This window comes from Tamandua tetradactyla, chromosome 8 (genome assembly GCF_023851605.1).
Source record: "Tamandua tetradactyla isolate mTamTet1 chromosome 8, mTamTet1.pri, whole genome shotgun sequence".
Lineage (NCBI taxonomy): Eukaryota > Metazoa > Chordata > Mammalia > Pilosa > Myrmecophagidae > Tamandua > Tamandua tetradactyla.
Window position 1 is genome coordinate 17814043 of NC_135334.1, and position 17772 is coordinate 17831814.

At 37.2% G+C, this 17772-nt stretch overlaps 1 protein-coding gene and 1 pseudogene across 9 annotated transcripts in view; both read right to left on the reverse strand.

Moving 5' to 3' along the window:
- Positions 1-970: 970 nt before the first annotated feature.
- The window catches only part of JHY (junctional cadherin complex regulator), an 89694-nt gene continuing 72892 nt past the window's right edge, over positions 971-17772 (reverse strand). For 5 of the 9 annotated variants that reach the window (XM_077112630.1, XM_077112626.1, XM_077112627.1 and 2 more), the window contains 3 exons: positions 11025-11105; positions 10100-10228; positions 7152-7594 (listed from right to left, as the gene is read on the reverse strand). In XM_077112630.1, coding sequence (XP_076968745.1) covers positions 7397-7594; positions 10100-10228; positions 11025-11105 — 408 coding nt within the window. In that variant the 3' untranslated portion in view covers positions 7152-7396. Of the gene's footprint in view, positions 1135-7003; positions 7115-7151; positions 7595-10099; positions 10229-11024; positions 11106-17772 lie in introns of those variants that run through there. The other 4 variants (XR_013156504.1, XM_077112631.1, XM_077112633.1 and 1 more) reach the window with 4 other exon arrangements.
- Positions 3057-4514, reverse strand: LOC143643829 (ATP-binding cassette sub-family F member 2 pseudogene; annotated as a pseudogene).

Genomic DNA, 17772 nt, shown 5'->3' on the forward strand with positions numbered 1-17772 from the left:
TTCTTTATAAGCAGGGATATAGGGGGAATGAGATACTATGATAAATAAAATCCACATTAATTCCAATATTTCACTTGTGCTATGGTTTTAGAACCTTTCTTCCCTGGAAAAACAACTAAAGAGGCAAATGGAGTACAGGTGCATCTTTTTGTCTCTGTCTTTTTTACCCGTTAGGAACAGAATCTATGAAAACGCAGTTAGCTTTGGTAGAAGTCCTATAGTCATTCAATGAATGATGGAGAGTTGGGTGAAATATGTGCTAATTATGACTTATTCTTACTCTAATAAGACGATTCAATCATAAAAAAGGCATATTTAGGGCAACCCTGATTTTTCCTTAAGTGTTTTACATTTTCAAATGTGACTTCTAAATGATGGTTATACATATGTTTTGAAACACATCTTGGGAAGGAATTAGTTAAACTTGCCCTGATTTCTGCAGACCATCATGAAATTCATTCATTTTCTGCTATTTTTCAATAAGTAATTAAGAAAGAATCCCCCCTGCATTTATCTAGTCTGCTATTGTAAGCCATTTACTATCAACTCAAAGTTCTCAATTAGCTCCAGTGTTGTTATAATTACTGGCTGTGTTTTCAAACAACTCCCAGCTAATAACTGTTGGGATGAAGAGTCATTTTCTCACTATAGACTAGACTGTGCACGCTCATGCTTGCTGTGATGTTTTGACAATGATTCATTAACCAATAATAAGGCCCCAATTGGAGTCATTAGACATCGGTGCCTTTGCTAGGCTTACCTTTTATTTTCTTCTTCAATATTGTCTTTTCTTGACTTGGTTTCTGGATAAGTCCCAAGAGACTCCTTACTATACAAAACAATATCATGAAGACAGCTGTCATTAAATTCAGCTACTTATAAAAAAATACTCCCTCTAAGAGGATGGCCATATTAGAAACTCAAGATGGAAACACATTATAAAGAGAGGGCTATAATAAGAAAGAATACATGGTTTAATACATGGTCCTTTATTTGCATCAGCTCATAGAGATTAGGCACTGTGTCTCTCAATGCTATATATAACATCTAGTCAGAAACAGGCTCTCCATCATATCACTCAAGTTTGAAGTTCTTTGCTTTACAATAGACAGATTGGTTTTGCTCCTTGAGTATCTGAAACAGAAATGGTATAAAATTAATCGCTGACCCAATCAGGCATATTTAAGATCAGTATTGCTGTCATTAGTAAGCTTTACTTTAAAGAAGGGCAAAAAGGGCTTGCTATATACATTTTTTTTCATAATTCTACTCAGTTTTAATATCCTGGTGGTTTAGTGACATTCAGCTGAATCTGAATTCATTGTGGTTTAGTGACATTCAGCTGAATCTGAATTCATTGTGAGATGACATAGGGACCAAAAGAAGGCCCGTTTTGATCTAGTCTGTGATTTGAACCCTAAATTTTCAGCAAATGTGTTTTATTTCTTCAGTCAAAGTCATCTTAGATGCCACATGGCACTATTTTCATGTATAAAGAATTCTGACGCTCTAGTGTCACCATACTGAATGGTAAGCACTCGCCTTTTAGGAGTAAGGATGCTATGAAATACCATTGGACATCGACTGAATTATTTAAATTGCTTCAGCCAAGATGTGTGAGTTCTTGATAGCATGTGTGAAAGTGCTTGAAATGTGTAGCAATGCTTAGGCTAACACAGAAACAGTGATGGAAAGCTTAAAAAAATTGTTCTGGAAAAAAATGAAATTGTGGGTCTCTTTTATTGTCAACATTTAAGTTTGAGTTGCTTTATAGGTTTTTAAAATAACTTTATCAATGTATAAAGTTTTCTTTGGGGTAATGAAATCACCTGGCTGCATACATTTAAAAAAATTGTAAGTTATATAGTAATGAAATTTCTAAAGATTGAATTAAATGATGGAAGTTCAGGTCCAACTACATGCTTCTTGCCTCACAGAGAGAATCAAGAACAACTTCCTACCACAAACAGTTAATCGAACAGAACTGTCCTTGGTGTTGAAAGATTGGGGGTTTGAGACCAGGCTCCTCTCTTTCACTATTGATCGGACTGACTGACTTAAAAGTCATTTATCCATTCTTAGCCTGCTTCCTCTTCTGAAAAGTTGACAGTTGGAAAAAATAATCTCTTTACAAACTCTAAATTTTTTAAAGACATGCCAATAGAAATTGGATATTTAAATTTTTTACTCTTTTCCTTTAAACATGAAAATAAGGGAATATTTCTATCTGCATTATTTTGTCTTCTAGAGTAAGTTTAAATTTAAGGCCATTTAGGGGAAAAAAAAAGATTTTTCATTCTATCTCATGTTTCTTGAAATGTTTTTACTACTTATCCCGAAGTTTCCTCTTCTTTTAAGCATTCATTGTAGGAGCAGTTTGGGTTGTGATGTTCCTGAACTAAACCCAGACACCCCCTGAAACATGATTTGCCAGTTTTCTATTTCTCTTCAAAGATATGTTATCTTTTCAGGTTCTCAATTGTAACTGCTTACTTTTTTGGGGGGTTGGGGGAGCTTCTTTCTTTATTGGACACTTTGTAGGTGTCATGCAGGTCTAGAAGTTATACTGTTAAATAATTACTGAAAATCTGACCAGGCCTAACACCCTGATCCACAGCTCCAAACCAGAAGCAGAAAGGAATGGGGATGGTGAGGCTGGGGGTATTGCTCCAAGACCACCAAAACCCAGAAAACAAAGATCCTAACCTCCTTCACGGGCCAGATCCAGGACCCTTGGGCTAACCCTCAGGTGCCTCTGGCTGCATCACCATCCAGGTAAGGTAGTCAGCAAGGGACTGGAGGGAACAGCCAACTGAGTCCAGACATGGGCAAAAGTAACTGGAAGGAGGATAGGAAATGGACAGGTACTATCCACCTGTAGATAAGATAACAGAGTGCAGCCAAAGCAGGTTGAGGGGAGCAGGGAGAGAGGCTATAGGGAGGCAGTATTGCAGCAATGCAGGAGTGTAGCCCCAGGGTCTTGTCCTGGGCAGCTGGTCAGGGTAGCAGCTGCTAGTCTCCAGATGGAGCTCCTGATTCAAACCTGGGCAGAGGGCTCACGCATTGTGGGTCCTCTCGGTGAGCTGGGGCTCCTCATCCGCCGGCTTGGACTTAAGGTGTTCCTTGTAGGCCAGGATGTCTCCAGGCCACTTGTTGATTGTCTGCTTTTCACAGACCCAAATTTCTTGTGCAACCTGCTGAATGAGCCTGAAATCATGCCACCCTCAAACTCATTGATGGCATCTGCCAGAGCATCGATGGTCTCAATACTCAAATGACTGATGGGCTCATCCAGGAAAAACGTGGAGGTTTTGCCAGGCCAGACACACTTGGCACTTCTGCCCATGTGAAAGGTTACGGATTGGGCTTTCCTGCTGTTTCCCAGTGAGACCATATCGCCCAATGATCTTCCTCATTTCTTCCTTCTCCTTGATCTCAGGGTAGCACTTCATCATGTACTCCAAAGGCAGGAGATCTAAGTCCAGCTGCTCTTGTAAATGCCGATGGTAATGCTCGATCTTGACATGAGAGTGTTTTTGGATTATTCCATCTGTGGGTAGCAGCTCTCCAAGTTAGCAGGTTCAAAAGAGTTGATTTTCCTGTTCCATTGGGCTCTTGATACCACTCGTGTATCAAGGTCAATACCAAATTCTAGATTGTTGTAGAGGCAAAATCTAAAAAAAAAAAAAAAAGCTTATCTTTTGTATACCTGAAGCTCATGTTTTGCACCGTAATGACAGGTGGAGGGATCTTGCCACATGGTGGGAAATAAAATGACAGTGTCTCGTTGCTCACAATGCTGACAGTCCTAATGCCATCATTTTCTGTAGTGACTTTTCCCTGCTCTGGGACTGGAAATGGCTCTCTCTGTGTCAACTTCCATCACACACTGCAAGGGTGTCTTGTCACTAGGGGGCATCTCCCGAGTCAGATGGTAGATGTCAATGTGCTCAGGGATGGGCACTTCATGTTTCCCAATAGCAGAAAGCAGTACAGACTTTCCACTTCCATTTAAGCCAATTAAACCATAGCAGCGACATGCGTTTAATTCCAGTCTGGTGTCACTGAGCAGCTCTTGATCACGAAAGGTGATTTAGAGGTTGATAATGTGGATATCGATGCTGTTGGGGTCAGAGGCTAGGGCACTAGTAATGGCTCGAGCAGCAGCTTTCTTCATCTCAAAGCCCTCTAGCTCCTTGATCAGCAAATCCACTTCTGTTGTCTCTCTGCCATTGCCTCCTCACTTTTCTCCTCTGCCGCTTGTGGTTCGGTGACAGCATCTCCGTTGTCTTCATGCCTTTCTGGGCTACTGTCGAGCTTTGGCAGTTGTCTTTTTTGGCTGCCTTCTTCTTGTCCAGGTCAGAGGTCCTGGTGATGAGCCACAGGGGCAGGGTACTGTCCTTTCCGGGAGCTGGGCCTCACTGCTTGGCCTCTGTCACAGCAGAGCAGTTTTCTCCAATTGCTTAACAGTCTTAAGAGAAAGCCATGTATAGACAGATTTTATACTACATCATGGTATGCATGTAAAATATATAGAACATAGGAGTAAATTTCCAAAGTTAGTCCTAATGCCACCTTTATAGAAAAACATATTTTTATGTAGCAATTCTGGGGTCCTTCAGAAGTGCAGATTCTGATCCAGCAGTTCTAGGGCTGCAATGAGAATATGTTCACCTAAGAAGCTTCCAGTTGATGTTGATGCTATTCGTTCTCAGGCCACATTTTGAGCAGCAAGGAAGTAAAGAAAAAGCACATTTTGAAAAAAAAAAAGATAAACAGATTTGTTCTAAATTGATGTTGAAATTATCCATTTCTAAATATATCCAACTAAGAATACAGAGCCCAGCTAATATCAGAAGTAGGTAACAAAATGAAATCCTGTAATTATTTAAAGACCTGGGAATCTTATGAAGTTCATTCAGTTTCAAAAGATGGAAAAGTAAAAATATGTATTAGTATTTACGTTCAGTAGTAAATTTTAGAATGATTTTATCTTATCTATTTTTTTTTGCATGTGAAGGCACACATTTGACAATATTTTAGAATATGTTATAATGGCAAAATGCCCCTATAATGTACAAACTTGGAGAATTTTGAAGTTGACAGCATGGGTTTAACAGGTTGGGGCCTATTGTAAACGGTCCTAGATTGTAAACTCTTACAGAATCTCCTATATTTGGGAGCTGTAATTGTTATTTCTAAAATTTGAGATAGTGAGCTATTTGAGTATAATCTGGTCATTCCCTGAAACTTCAGTTATGTTTTATTTGACACTTGAGACTCTGACTTAGGGCACTAAAGTTATGAAAGTCAGCAGTACTTCATATAGCAACAGTTAAAGAAGTTGGAAAAGTGGTCAGACTTTGACTAGAGATATGAATGAAGCTGATTTGGATAGGACTAAGGTAAATCAGAATATAGGGTGAAGTATGATATGGTGTATATTTTAAAACCTCAATTTCTATGTGAGACCAAAGGGAGGAATGTTTATATGGTACAAAATTCATATTCTGGGTAGTACATTATATAATTTAACTTGCATGATCAGTTTACTTGAACAACATAATTATATGGACTCTTGAATAGGGCATGAGATCCTGTTGGTTTGTACAGGTGTGATGCCGTGATATATCCCAGAGTAAGTTGGTAGAGAATAAAAAAGTATTTCCCTTGGGGAACTTGGGAGAAAGGAAGAAATATTCCGTTCCTGATATTCTCTCAAGCAGTGGGGATAACCAATTCAATACACTGAGCTGTCAATCTTGGAGCTCACTCGTGTGAAACTTATTTCTGCAAAGAAGCTAAGCCTACTGATAATTGTACCTATGAGTCACCCCCAGAGAACTTTCGTTTCTCAGATGTGGCCTCTCTCTCTAAGCCAACTCAGCAGGTGAATTCACTGCTCTCCCTGCCCCTACGTGGGACATGACTCCCAGGGGGAGGGAGGTCCATCACAGGACTCCTGAGATGAGCCAGAACCTAGCATCATAGGATTGAGAAAGTCTTCTTCATCAAGAGAGGGGAAGAGAGGATTGAGACAAAATAAAGTTTCAGTGGCTGAGAGATTTCACAGATTTGAGAGGTTGTCCTGGAGGTTGTTCTTGTGCATTATATAGATATCCCTTTTTAGTTTATTGGAGTGGCTGGAGGGAAGTACCTGAAACTGTTGAGCTGTGTTCCCGTAGCCTTGATTCTTTTTTTTTTTTTTTTATTAATTAAAAAAATTAACAAAACATTTAGAAATCATTCGCAGCCTTGATTCTTGAAGATGATTGTATAACATCCTAGCTTTTACAATGTGACTGTGTGATTGTGAGAACCTTGAGTCTGTTGCCCCTTTTATCTGGGTATGGAAAGATGAGTTAAAAAACAAGGGTAACAAATAAATAAATAATAAGGGGATAAAGGGTAAAAAAAAATTGGGTAGATTGAAAGACTAGTAGGCAAAGAGAGTAAAGGGGATGGGAATGTATGAATTTTTTCTTTTTACTTTTTATTTCTTTTTTCTGGAGTGATGCAAATGTTCTAAAAAATTATCATGGTGACGAATACACAACTATGTGATAATATTGTGAGCCACTGATTGTAAACCGTGTATGTACTTGTATGTGTGTGAAGACTTCTCAATTAAAAAAAAAAGCCCAGCGCAGGTCACGGTGGCTCAGCAGGCAGAGTTCTCACCTGTGATGCCAGAGCCCCAGGTTTGATTCCCGGTGCCTGCCCATGCAAAAAAAAAAAGCCCAGCAAATTTATCCACCGAGATTAAGTAGCTTTGATAAAGTCTTCCTCTCCGAAGGTGCCTGAATTGGGAATTTCTGTATTTGTTGGAAGATTTCTAATCAGTGGCTTGAGGCCCTGTTAGAACAAAATTGGGATTTATTCTACTTGAACAGACTAGTTTTTTCTCAATTTTGTATATAAACTCTCTGCTAAGTTTAGAGATTTTAGTAATGATTTTGAAATGCTATTTCAGAATTTACTGATGATTAGTCCAGTTTGATACCTTTTAGTGGAAGCGGAAGTGTTTATCCTTTTAAAGACTCTCACTGGGAAGGTTGGAAGAGAAACACTAGTAGATAAATCATTTCTGGGTAACTTCATGGTTTTCATTATGCTAAGAAAGAGAAGAGAGGGCTTAAGAAATCAGAAGATCCAATATAAAAAGCAAAAGGCTTTATTCTCTAGTTCTTATTCAGCTAAAATTTTAAAATTGGAAATAATTTTTAAAAAGTCTTTTCCTAGAAAATAAAATATGGCACCATGTGATAGGGCCCCATATTTTAAATTCTACAAAAAAGCACAGTAGATAGTAACGAGAGGTCGCCCCTCTCAATGAGGACAGGTTGGTTGGAGCTTCTTTACTCGGCGGCCGCTGGGTCTCCTACCCATATGCCATCTATACAATGTGAAGGACTCGGAAAGCAGCCACAGCCTGCTTTTCCCTTTCATGTCTGCTCTGCAGAATTTCCAACAGTGGGATTTCAGGTAAATTTTCTTCCTTTCCAGCGTAGGCTGGGTTTTTTTTTCCTTTTGATACTTGATCAGTCCGATTTGACAATTTGGGTTTGGGGATGGTCTTAGCATATTCCAAAGCCTAAAAACATAAAGATAAAATTTTATTTGAAACAGTAAGAGAGCCTGGTGTTCCTTATATTAAGTCTAATTTTAGGAAAATCTTATTAATAATATAAATGGAGCCTATTGCCAGGTAACTTACCTAAGATAGAGATGAAAAAAGACATTAAATGGAAAATGCAAATAATGCAATATAACATGCAATTCAACAAAATACATTAGCCACAAAACAATATGTTGTGAAAAAAGAAAAGAGCTGAGGAATGATATATACAGTTATGCCCTTGGGATATTTTCTGCAAGGGTTTGGAAATAGATCATCTAATGCGTTTGATCTTATTTAGTTTCTGGCAGTTTAATTAAAAACCAGACTTCCATTAAAGAGACAGTAACAGATCCTTCCATCCAAAGAGGATTTGTTACAGCTGGAGACCAAAGACATTGCTGTAGTTGATATAAAATTAAGCCTCCATTACATCAACTATTCTTGTTCCTAGGCTTTTAGTAATCTAGAAAGTATTAGAGAATAAAATTATTTCTTTCTTTTCTTTAGAATGTCTATAGAAATTGAGATACTGAAGAAAGGCAATCTTTGTTGTTTGTGTGTGTGTGTGCAATGTCAGTGCTGAAAGGCATTACAATAGAAATGAGATTACTAAATAAGATTTCAAAATCTGTCATTATAGCAGTTTTGTATTTCATTTTTTTTGCTTTTGCTATCACATATTTTATTTTTTTTTAACAGTTTCATTCACATACCATCCAATCTATCCAACGTATACAACCAGTGGCTTTTGGTATTATCACATAGTCATGCATTCACCACCACAATCAATTTAAGTTTTATATTTTAAAAAGGATTTCTTGTTAGCTGAAATGGCAATGTAGGTCCTGGAAGGGGGGAAAAAGTCTGAAACACAGAAAAACACATGACTTAATGTGTGTAGGTGACTCCTCCTATAGGAATTTCTAATTACAGATTTTTTTTTTTTGCCTTGAATCAGTTCATGGACAATAATGGGTTGGAGAAAAAAGAAAAAGTGGCACTGGGGAAACTCAATTGAGTAGACGGAGGTCTTCAAGGTCTGAGGAAGAAAGGCAATAAATAGAAAATATGATGGTCCATGAAAGAGAACATGAAGTCCAAATTCCTAAAAGCAAAAAGGATCACTTGTCCTTCATGCAGAGGGTCCCTCATCCTCACTGGGATCAGACAGACCAAAGGAGACAGCAGCTTGCACTGCAAAGCTCTGCGTCTCCACAATACATATTTCATTGGCATCATGCATTATGGTTGGATGATATCTGAGAGAGAGAATATTCTGTATTGTATGAAATCATTTTTCTTGATAGCGGAACCTATGTATTATAATCCTTAAGGAAAAATCTATGGGAATGAGTCTGAAGAAATAGTAAAGAACTTTTCTTTACATAGGAACATATCAATAGCAAGAACACACTAATTTCCTTAAACTATTTAATGGCAGAGAATGGAATCAAGTTAGTCAAATCTAAATTCAACCAGATTTATCAGAACTGCTAATTTATTCTTAAAAAATCACTTTATATTTTTATGCTTATACATGACAGACTTAAACACTATACTTTGAAGAAAACATGTGGAGGACTAAAAGCAATGAACTTCAGGGAAAAAAAAAAAGGGCTAATGCCTTTTGACCAGAAGGGGAAAAATAAATGTAATAAAATAGGGTATCAGTGGCTGAGAGAGTTCAAATAGAGTCAAGAGCCTATTCAAGGCTAAGCTTATGCAAATTTCAGCTAAATACTACTAATTACCACGGTTTACCAACCCCCAACCAAAACCATTCCTGCCAACCTTAAAGAACACTTAGGGCTCTATCTGAGATTCTACAAAGGTTCCATACATTTTGATTACTTTGCAAAAATCTACAATTTCAAGATGGGTTCCTAGGCCAGATAAGTCCTGAAACCCAGAGGGGCCAGCCTCTCCAAGAACATCAACTAGTTCCATTCCCCTATCCCATATTATTGATACCCCTTTTCAACATGCAAAAGCTAGAATGGGCATAGCCCAATACTCCTGAAGAGTGGGATAAGGATCAAAGGAGAAGGAGGAGTTTTAACAGAGAAGATAGGACTTAACAAATGAGTGTGACTGCTGAATCATTATACTGATATTTCTTTTAGTCTCCAGTGTCTTGGAGCAGCTGGAAGGAAAAACCCAAAGTAGTGGAATAGTAACCCATACCAAACTCTGAAATCTGCTCTATAACTACTCGTTACAATGTATTTTGAAATTTATTGCTCTTTAGCATATGGATTTCATAATAAAAATGTTTTTAAAAATGGCTAGCATCACATATATGTAACTATTACGTGACTATCTCTGAGCAATGGGCAGCTATAGGAATGTCAGTAGCAAAAACATCTCCTGTGTCAAAAAAAAAAAAAAAACGCTGTGCCTTTATTTTCAGTTATTATTTAGTTTCCTTCTGATTTAATTCTGACTGGAAAAGTAAAGGTCTTTCTGAGAATTCCTTACCTTCTGCCGAGGGATTACTGACTTAATCTCGGTTTTTGCTGTTTGTGGCTTTGAAAGGCTGGCTAGCGCCTTCATGTTGTACTCCTTAACTTGTTGTGCATATTGCTTTTGCTGTAGTAATTTTTGCATCTGTTCAGAGAAACAAAGTGATTTGTGATGAATTACAGGCCCTGCTGGAGCTCTCTACCCTCTGTGTAAAGTGACACCGGTTTTGGTAAACTAGGCATGTTGGATCACCAGCGCAGAAGAAATGGGGTTACCTCGCGTAAGATGACAGCAGCGAAATGCTTAAGATAATTTTTTTTTTTTTTTCCAGAAACAGACTCCCTCTGAAGAGGGACAGCACTGCAAAAGCATGCCCCGGTGTTCCCTTAACAGTGGCAAAATCACATTCAGCCCCTTCTTTGCTGCATTTACCCAATTTACTTTCATTTTTACCTCCAACTTTGAACTATCCTCTTTTTATGCCTTGAGTGCAACTGCAGTTAAAATGCATTAAATGAAGATCTCCTTTCACTGGAGGAAAAAGAATAAAGTGGATGAGCTTTTCAGGGGCTGGAAGACTCATACCCTAAGTGTCTTCTCTGTAGCCACTCTTCAAAATTATGAAAATAATTCTATCGGGAAAGACCAACAACCACATAATATACACATTTCTTTTCATGTGCACATGTGCCATTTCTCTGTTCAAGCCTTCAAAACTAACTAAATGACGGATAAATAAAACAACATTGGCTAAGCATTTTTATATTGCAGAGTGAAGGGGGTCTGGGTGTCTATTACCCATGCGATTTCAGAAGGATCTCTATTCAGAGTGAGGCTTTTGAATTAGAACTTGGTTTGGGGGTGGTGATGCAATTTTTATAGTTTTGCTGAAAGATGAACTGATCCAAGTTTGAAAACATCTTACGTCCATCATACTCACTTTATCTCTGATGGACTCAAAGTCAGGTCCGAGGCCTCCAAGCTTCACATCTCTTTTTTGATAAACTTTCAGCTTGGAACTCTAAAAATGCAATCACAGAGACAGTTTCTTTTAAGTACATGGGTGTCCCCCCAAGTTGCTACAGCTACATAGGAAAGGGAAGAAGGGACATGAAGAATGGGCCTGTGTGACCAGTTAGAGTGTGGGTGTATAATCTGAAAATCTTCCACTTTAATGGCAGCTGCTGGTGATAGACCCTTTGTGGATTTATAGCTGGTTATCTAATATGTTCTAACTTTTCTACTTCTGCAGTAAAGTAAAAGTTGAACTGCAGAAAATCAGAAATACATTTTTTTTTCAAAGGGAGGAAGAGTTTAATACTACATGTGAAGCAGGAGATCAGATGGCCTATGGGCCCCAAAATCTGTCCCCCTGAGTCCAAGGAACTCAGGGATTTTATGGATTCAAACGAGGGGGGATGGAGTTGTTACCATTACCATAGTAAACATATACAGGGCTGAAACCAGGCTTTAATGAACATTTCAATAGTATAAACAAGGGTGAGATGAGTTGAATTTCAGTAATTTCTTCTGCCTATTCTACGATATAGACAGAAATACATCTATATAATGATTCTTTATATGTAATCATTTGTTAATTCTTAATTTCTGGGTTACAGCATCCCCTCTAAGAAATAAAAATTTCAAGCTAAGAAATTCCTGTTTTGTTATTAATTTTTTTTCTTGTCTGCCTTTAAAAAAATTATGGAAGTCTTAGGTCTATAGAATAATCATGCAGAAAATAGTTCCTGTATACCTCCTGCACACTCGCAGCTTCACACAAAATGATGAATTCAAGGTTAATCCATGTTGTTGCATGTATCAGAACTTCATTTCTTTTCATAGTTGAAAAATACTCCATTGTGTGGATATATGGCATTCGTTTATCCCTTCATCTACTGATGGACAATTGAGTTGCTTTCATCTTTCGGCAATTATAAATAATGTTGCTATGAATATCAGTTTGCAAATATCTATTTGAGTTCCAGCTTTCAATACTTTTGGGTATTCACCCAGAAGTGGGATTGCCAGGTCACACAGTAATTCTATATACTTAACTTTCTTAGGAACCAACAAACTGTTTTCCACAGGGGATGCAACATTTTTCATTCCCGCTAACAATGAAAAAGTGTTCCTATTCCTCTATATCCTCTGTTACACTTGTTATTTTCCATTTTTTTAAAAGTCGTCTTTCTAGTGAGTGTGCAATGGTATCCCTTTGCAGTTATAATTTGCATATCCTTAATAGCTAATGCTGTCAGCCTTTAGAAAAACACCTATTTCAGTCTTTTGCCCATTTTTAAATTGGGTTGTCTTTCTGCTGTTAAGCTGCAGGAATTCTTTATATATCCTGGATATTAAACTGTTAGTGGATATGTGGTTTCCAAATATTTTTTTCCATTCTGTAGGTTGTCTTTTTACTTTCATTATAAAATCCTTTGTGAACAAAAGTTTTAAATTTTGATAAAGTGCCATTTATTTTTTTCTTTTGTGCTTATCCTTTGGGTATAAAGTCTAAGAAATCACTGCATGCATGGTCCTGAAGAGGCTTCCCTATGATTTCTTCTAGGAGTTTTATAGCTTTGATTGTTATATTTAGGTCTTTGATCTTTTCTAGGTTAAATTTTGTAGGGTCCATATTCATTCTTTTGCATATGGATATCCAGTTTTCCCAGTACCATTTGTTGAAGTGACTATTGTTCCTCTTTTGAGGGACATGGCACCCTGGCCATACATACAAGGGCTCATTTCTGAACTCTCAATTTTATTCCATTGTCACGTACATCTATCTTTGTCAGTGCCACACTGTTCGATTATTGTAGTTTTGTAATAAGTTTTAAAATTGGGAAATGTGAGTCCTCCAACTACTTCTTTTTCAAGATGCTGTTGGCTGTTTGTAGGCCCTTCCCCTTCCATATACATTTTATAATTGGCTTTTCCATTTTTGCAAATAAGGCTGTTGGAATTTTTATGAGGATACATTGAATTTGTAAATCGCTTTGTGTAGAATGGACATCTTAACAATATTTATTAATTTTTTTCAAATGCCTTTTCTGCACCGAGATGATCATGCGGTTTTTCTGCTTTGATTTATTGATATGCTGTATTACGTTAATTGATTTTCTTATGTTGAACCTTTCTTGCACACCTGGGTTGAATCCTACTTGGTCATGGTGTATCATTTTTTAATGTTCTGCCTGATTTGATTTGCAAGAATTCTGTGAGGATTTTTGCATCTGTATTCATTAAAGAGATTCATCTGTATTTTTTTGGATCTATATTCATAGAGATTGGTCTGTAATTTTCTTTTCTTGTAGTATCTTTATCTGGCTTTGGTATGAGGGTGATGTTGGCTTCATCAATGAGTCAGGTAGCCTTCCCTTCTCTTCAATTCTTTTGAAGTGTTTGAGCAGGATTACTATCAATTTTTTCTTGAATGTTTGGTAGAATTCACATGTGAAGCCATCTGGTCCTGGACTTTTCTTTTTTGGGAGCTTCTTAATGAATGATTTCATTTCTTTATTTGAGATTCACTTGTTGAGTTTGTCTGTTTCTTCTCAAGTCATTTCACTGGTTGTTCATGCTTTTCTAGGAAGTTGTCCATTTCATCTACATTGTCCGGTTTATTGGCATAAAGTTGTTCATAGTATCTTTCATTATATCCTTTATTTCTGTGGGGTCAGTGGTTATGTCTTCTTTTCCATTTCTTTTTTTTTAATTAGTTAACTTTTTATTTATGATACATAACCACATACAAACACAACATTCTTATCAAATGATCATTCCATTCTTGTTATATAATCAATAACTCACACTATCATCACATAGTTGTATATTCATCATCATGATAATTTCTTGGAACATCTGCATCAATTCAGAAAAAGCAATAAAAAGAAAACACACAAAAAATTAATATATCCCATGCCCCTTGCCCCTCCCCTTCACTGATCACCAGCATTTCTATCTACTAAATTTATTTTAACATTTGTTCCCCCTATTATTTATTTATTTTTAATCCATATGTTTCACTTGTCCATCGATTAGGTAGACAATAGAAGCATCAGAGACAAGGCTCTCACAACCACAGTCACACTGCGACAGCCATATCATCAAACAAATATCTTCAAGAAACATGGCCACTAGAGCACAACTCCACATTTTCAGGCAGTTCCCTCCAGTCTCTCCATTACACCTTAACTAAAGAGGTGATATCTATTTAATGCGAAAGAATAACTGCCAGGATAACCTCTTGACTCTGTGTAGAATCTCTCAGCCACTGACACTTTATTTTGTCTCATTTCACTTTTCCCCCTTTTGGTCGAGAAGATTTTCTCAATCCCTCGATGCTGAGTTCCAGCTCATTGTAGGATTTTTGTCCCACTTTGCCAGGAAGGTCCACACCCCTGGGAGTCATGTCCCATGTAGAGAGAGGGAGGGCAGTGAGTTTGCTTTCTGTGTCGGGAGAGAGAGAGAGAGAGAGAGAGAGAGAGAGAGAGAGAGACCACATCTGCGCAACAAAAGATGTTCTCTTGGGGATGATTCTTAGGCCTAATTTTAAGTAGGCTTAGCCTATTCTTTGTGGGATTAAGTTTCATATGAACAAACCCCAAGATTGGGGACAGTGCTGTGGCTGTCCCCACTGCCTGTGAGAGTATCAAGAATTCTCCACCTGGGGAAGGTGAATTTTTCCCCTTTCCAACCATTCCCCCTAGGGAACTCGGCAAATACTTCCCTATTCAGTGTTCAAATTACTCTGGGATTTATCTGGGCATCACTCTGTACAAACCTACAAAATCTCATGCCCTATGCAAGGTTCCAAGTACTATGATGTTCAATTAAGCTGTCCACATAGTTATATTAGGGAATGCACTAGTCAAAGTATAAATTTTGTACCAAATAAACATGTTTTGCTTGTCTCACACATAAAGTTTTAAAATACTAATTATCATCTATTTTCAACACCCTGCATTATTGACATTCTTTTGTTCTTCCTCATGCAGAAGCATTTTTAAATTTGCACATTTAGTCACTATCATTACACACTCTAGGCATTCCTAGATTATACCATCTCAGTCTTTATTGTCTATCTTTCCTTCTGATTTCATTTGTGCCCCCAGACCTCCTCCTCTATCATTCTCACATTCAGCTTCATTCAGTGTTCTAACATTTTTGTATTATAGGTAGTATTGTGCTATCCATTTCTGAATTTTTACAATCAGTCCTGTTGCACAATCTGTATCCCTTCAGCCCCAATTACCCAATATCTACCCTATTTCTATCTCCTCATGGTCTCTGTTACCAACTGAAATTCTCCAAGTTCATTCACTAGGGTCAGTTCATATCAATTAGACCATACAGTATTTGTCCTTTTGTTTCTGGCTAATCTCACTCAGCATAATGTCCTTAAGGTCCATCCATGTTGTTACATGCTTCATGACTTTATTCTGCCTTATAGCACATACATATATAATATTCCATCGTATGTATATATCACAGCTTGCTTAGCGATTTGTCTATTGACAGACATTTTAGCTGTTTCCATTTCTTGGCAATTGTAAATACTGCTGCAATAAACATTGGTGTGCAAATGTCTGTCTGTGTCCTTGCCCTCATGTCCTCTGAGTAGATACCAGGCAATGGTTTTGCTGGATCATATGGCAATTCTATACTTAGCTTCCTGAGGAACCACCACACTGCCTTCCACAGCAGTTGTACCATTTGACATTCCCACCAACAATGGATAAGTGTGCCTCTTTCTCCACATCCTCTACAGCACTTGTCATTTTGTTTTATTGATAGGCCATTCTGGTGGGGGTGAGATAATATTTCATTGTGGTTTCGATCTGCATTTCCCTAATAGCCAGGGAAGTTGAGCATCTTTTCATGTGCCTTTTGGCCATCTGTATTTCCTCTTCTGAGAAGTGTCTGTTCAAGTCTTTTGCCCATTTTGTAACTGGGTCGTCTATCTTTTTGTTGAGTTGAGCAATATCTTCATATATTCTGGATACTAGACCTTTAACTGATATATCATTTCCAAATACTGTCTCCCATTGTGTAGGCTGTCTTTTTTTTTTTAATTCATTCATTTTTTTATTAATTATAAAAAATTAACAACAAACAAAACAATAAGACATCATTCCATTCTACATATGTAATCAGTAATTCTTAACTTTTTTTCTCTATTAGCGTTTTATTTCTTTTTGTTGTCTTTTTGTATCTTTTTCTAAATCGATGCAAATGTTCTAAGAAATGATGAATATGCAACTATGTGATGATATTAGGCTGTCTTTTTACTTTTTTGACAAAGATCTTTGATGCACAAAAGTGTTTAATTTTGAGGAGTTCCCATTTATTTATTTCTTTTCTTCAACGCTCATGCTTTGGGTGTAAGGTCTAGGAAACTACCTCCTATTATAAGATTGATAAGATATTTCCCTGAATTTTCTTCTAAAAGTTTTATGGTCTTATATCTAATGTTTAGGTCTTTGATTCATTTTGAGTTAATTTTTGTATAGGGTGTGAGATATGGATCCTCTTTCATTCTTTTGCATGTGGATATCCAGTTTTCTAGGCACCATTTATTGAAGAGACTGTTCTGTCCCAGGTGAGTTGGCTTGACTGCCTTATCAAAGATCAATTGTCCATAGATGTAAGGGTCTATATCTGAACACCCTATTCAATTCCATTGGTCAGTATATCTATCTTTATGCCAGAACCATGCTGTTTTGACCATGGTAGCTTCATAATATGCCTTAAATCCAGGTAGCATGAGGCCTCCAGCTTCATTTTTCTTTCTTAGGATATTTTTAGCTATTCAGGGAACCCTGCTCCTCCAGATAAATTTGATTATTTTTTTTCTATTTCTGAAAAGTAAGTTGTTGGGATTTTAATTGGTATTGCATTGAATCTGTAAATCAATTTAGGTAGAATTGACATCTTAACTATATTTAGTCTTCCAATCCATGAACATGGTATGCCCTTCCATTTATTTAGGTCTTCTGTGATTTCTTTTGACAATTTCTTGTAGTTTTCTTTGTATAGGTCTTTTGTATCTTTAGTTAAATTTATTCCTAAACATTTTATTCTTTTGGTTGCAATTGTAAATGGAATTTTTTTCTTGATTTCCCCCTCAGATTGTTCATTACTAGTGTATAGAAACACTACAGATTTTTGAGTATTGATCCTGTAACCTGCCACTTTGCTGTACTCATTTATTAGCTCTAGTAGTTCTGCTGTGGATTTTTCAGGGTTTTCGACATATAGTATATCATCTGCAAACAGTGAGAGTTTTACTTCTTCCTTTCCAATTTTGATGCCTTGTATTTCTTTTTCTTGTCTAACTGCTCTTGCTAGAACTTCCAACACAATGCTGAATAACAATGGTGATAGTGGACATCCTTGTCTTCCTCCTAATCTGAGGGGGAAAGTTTTCAGTTTTTCCCCATTGAGGATGATGTTAGCTGTGGGCTCTTCAAATATTCTCTTCATTATGTTGAGGAAGTTCCCTTGTATTCTTATCCTTTGAAGTGTTTTCAACAAGAAAGGATGTTGAATTTTGTCAAATGCCTTTTCTGCATCAATCGAGATGATCATGTGGTTTTTCTGCTTTGATTTGTTGATATGGTGTATTACATTAATTGATTTTCTTATGTTGGACCATCCTCGCATACCTGGGATGAATCCTACTT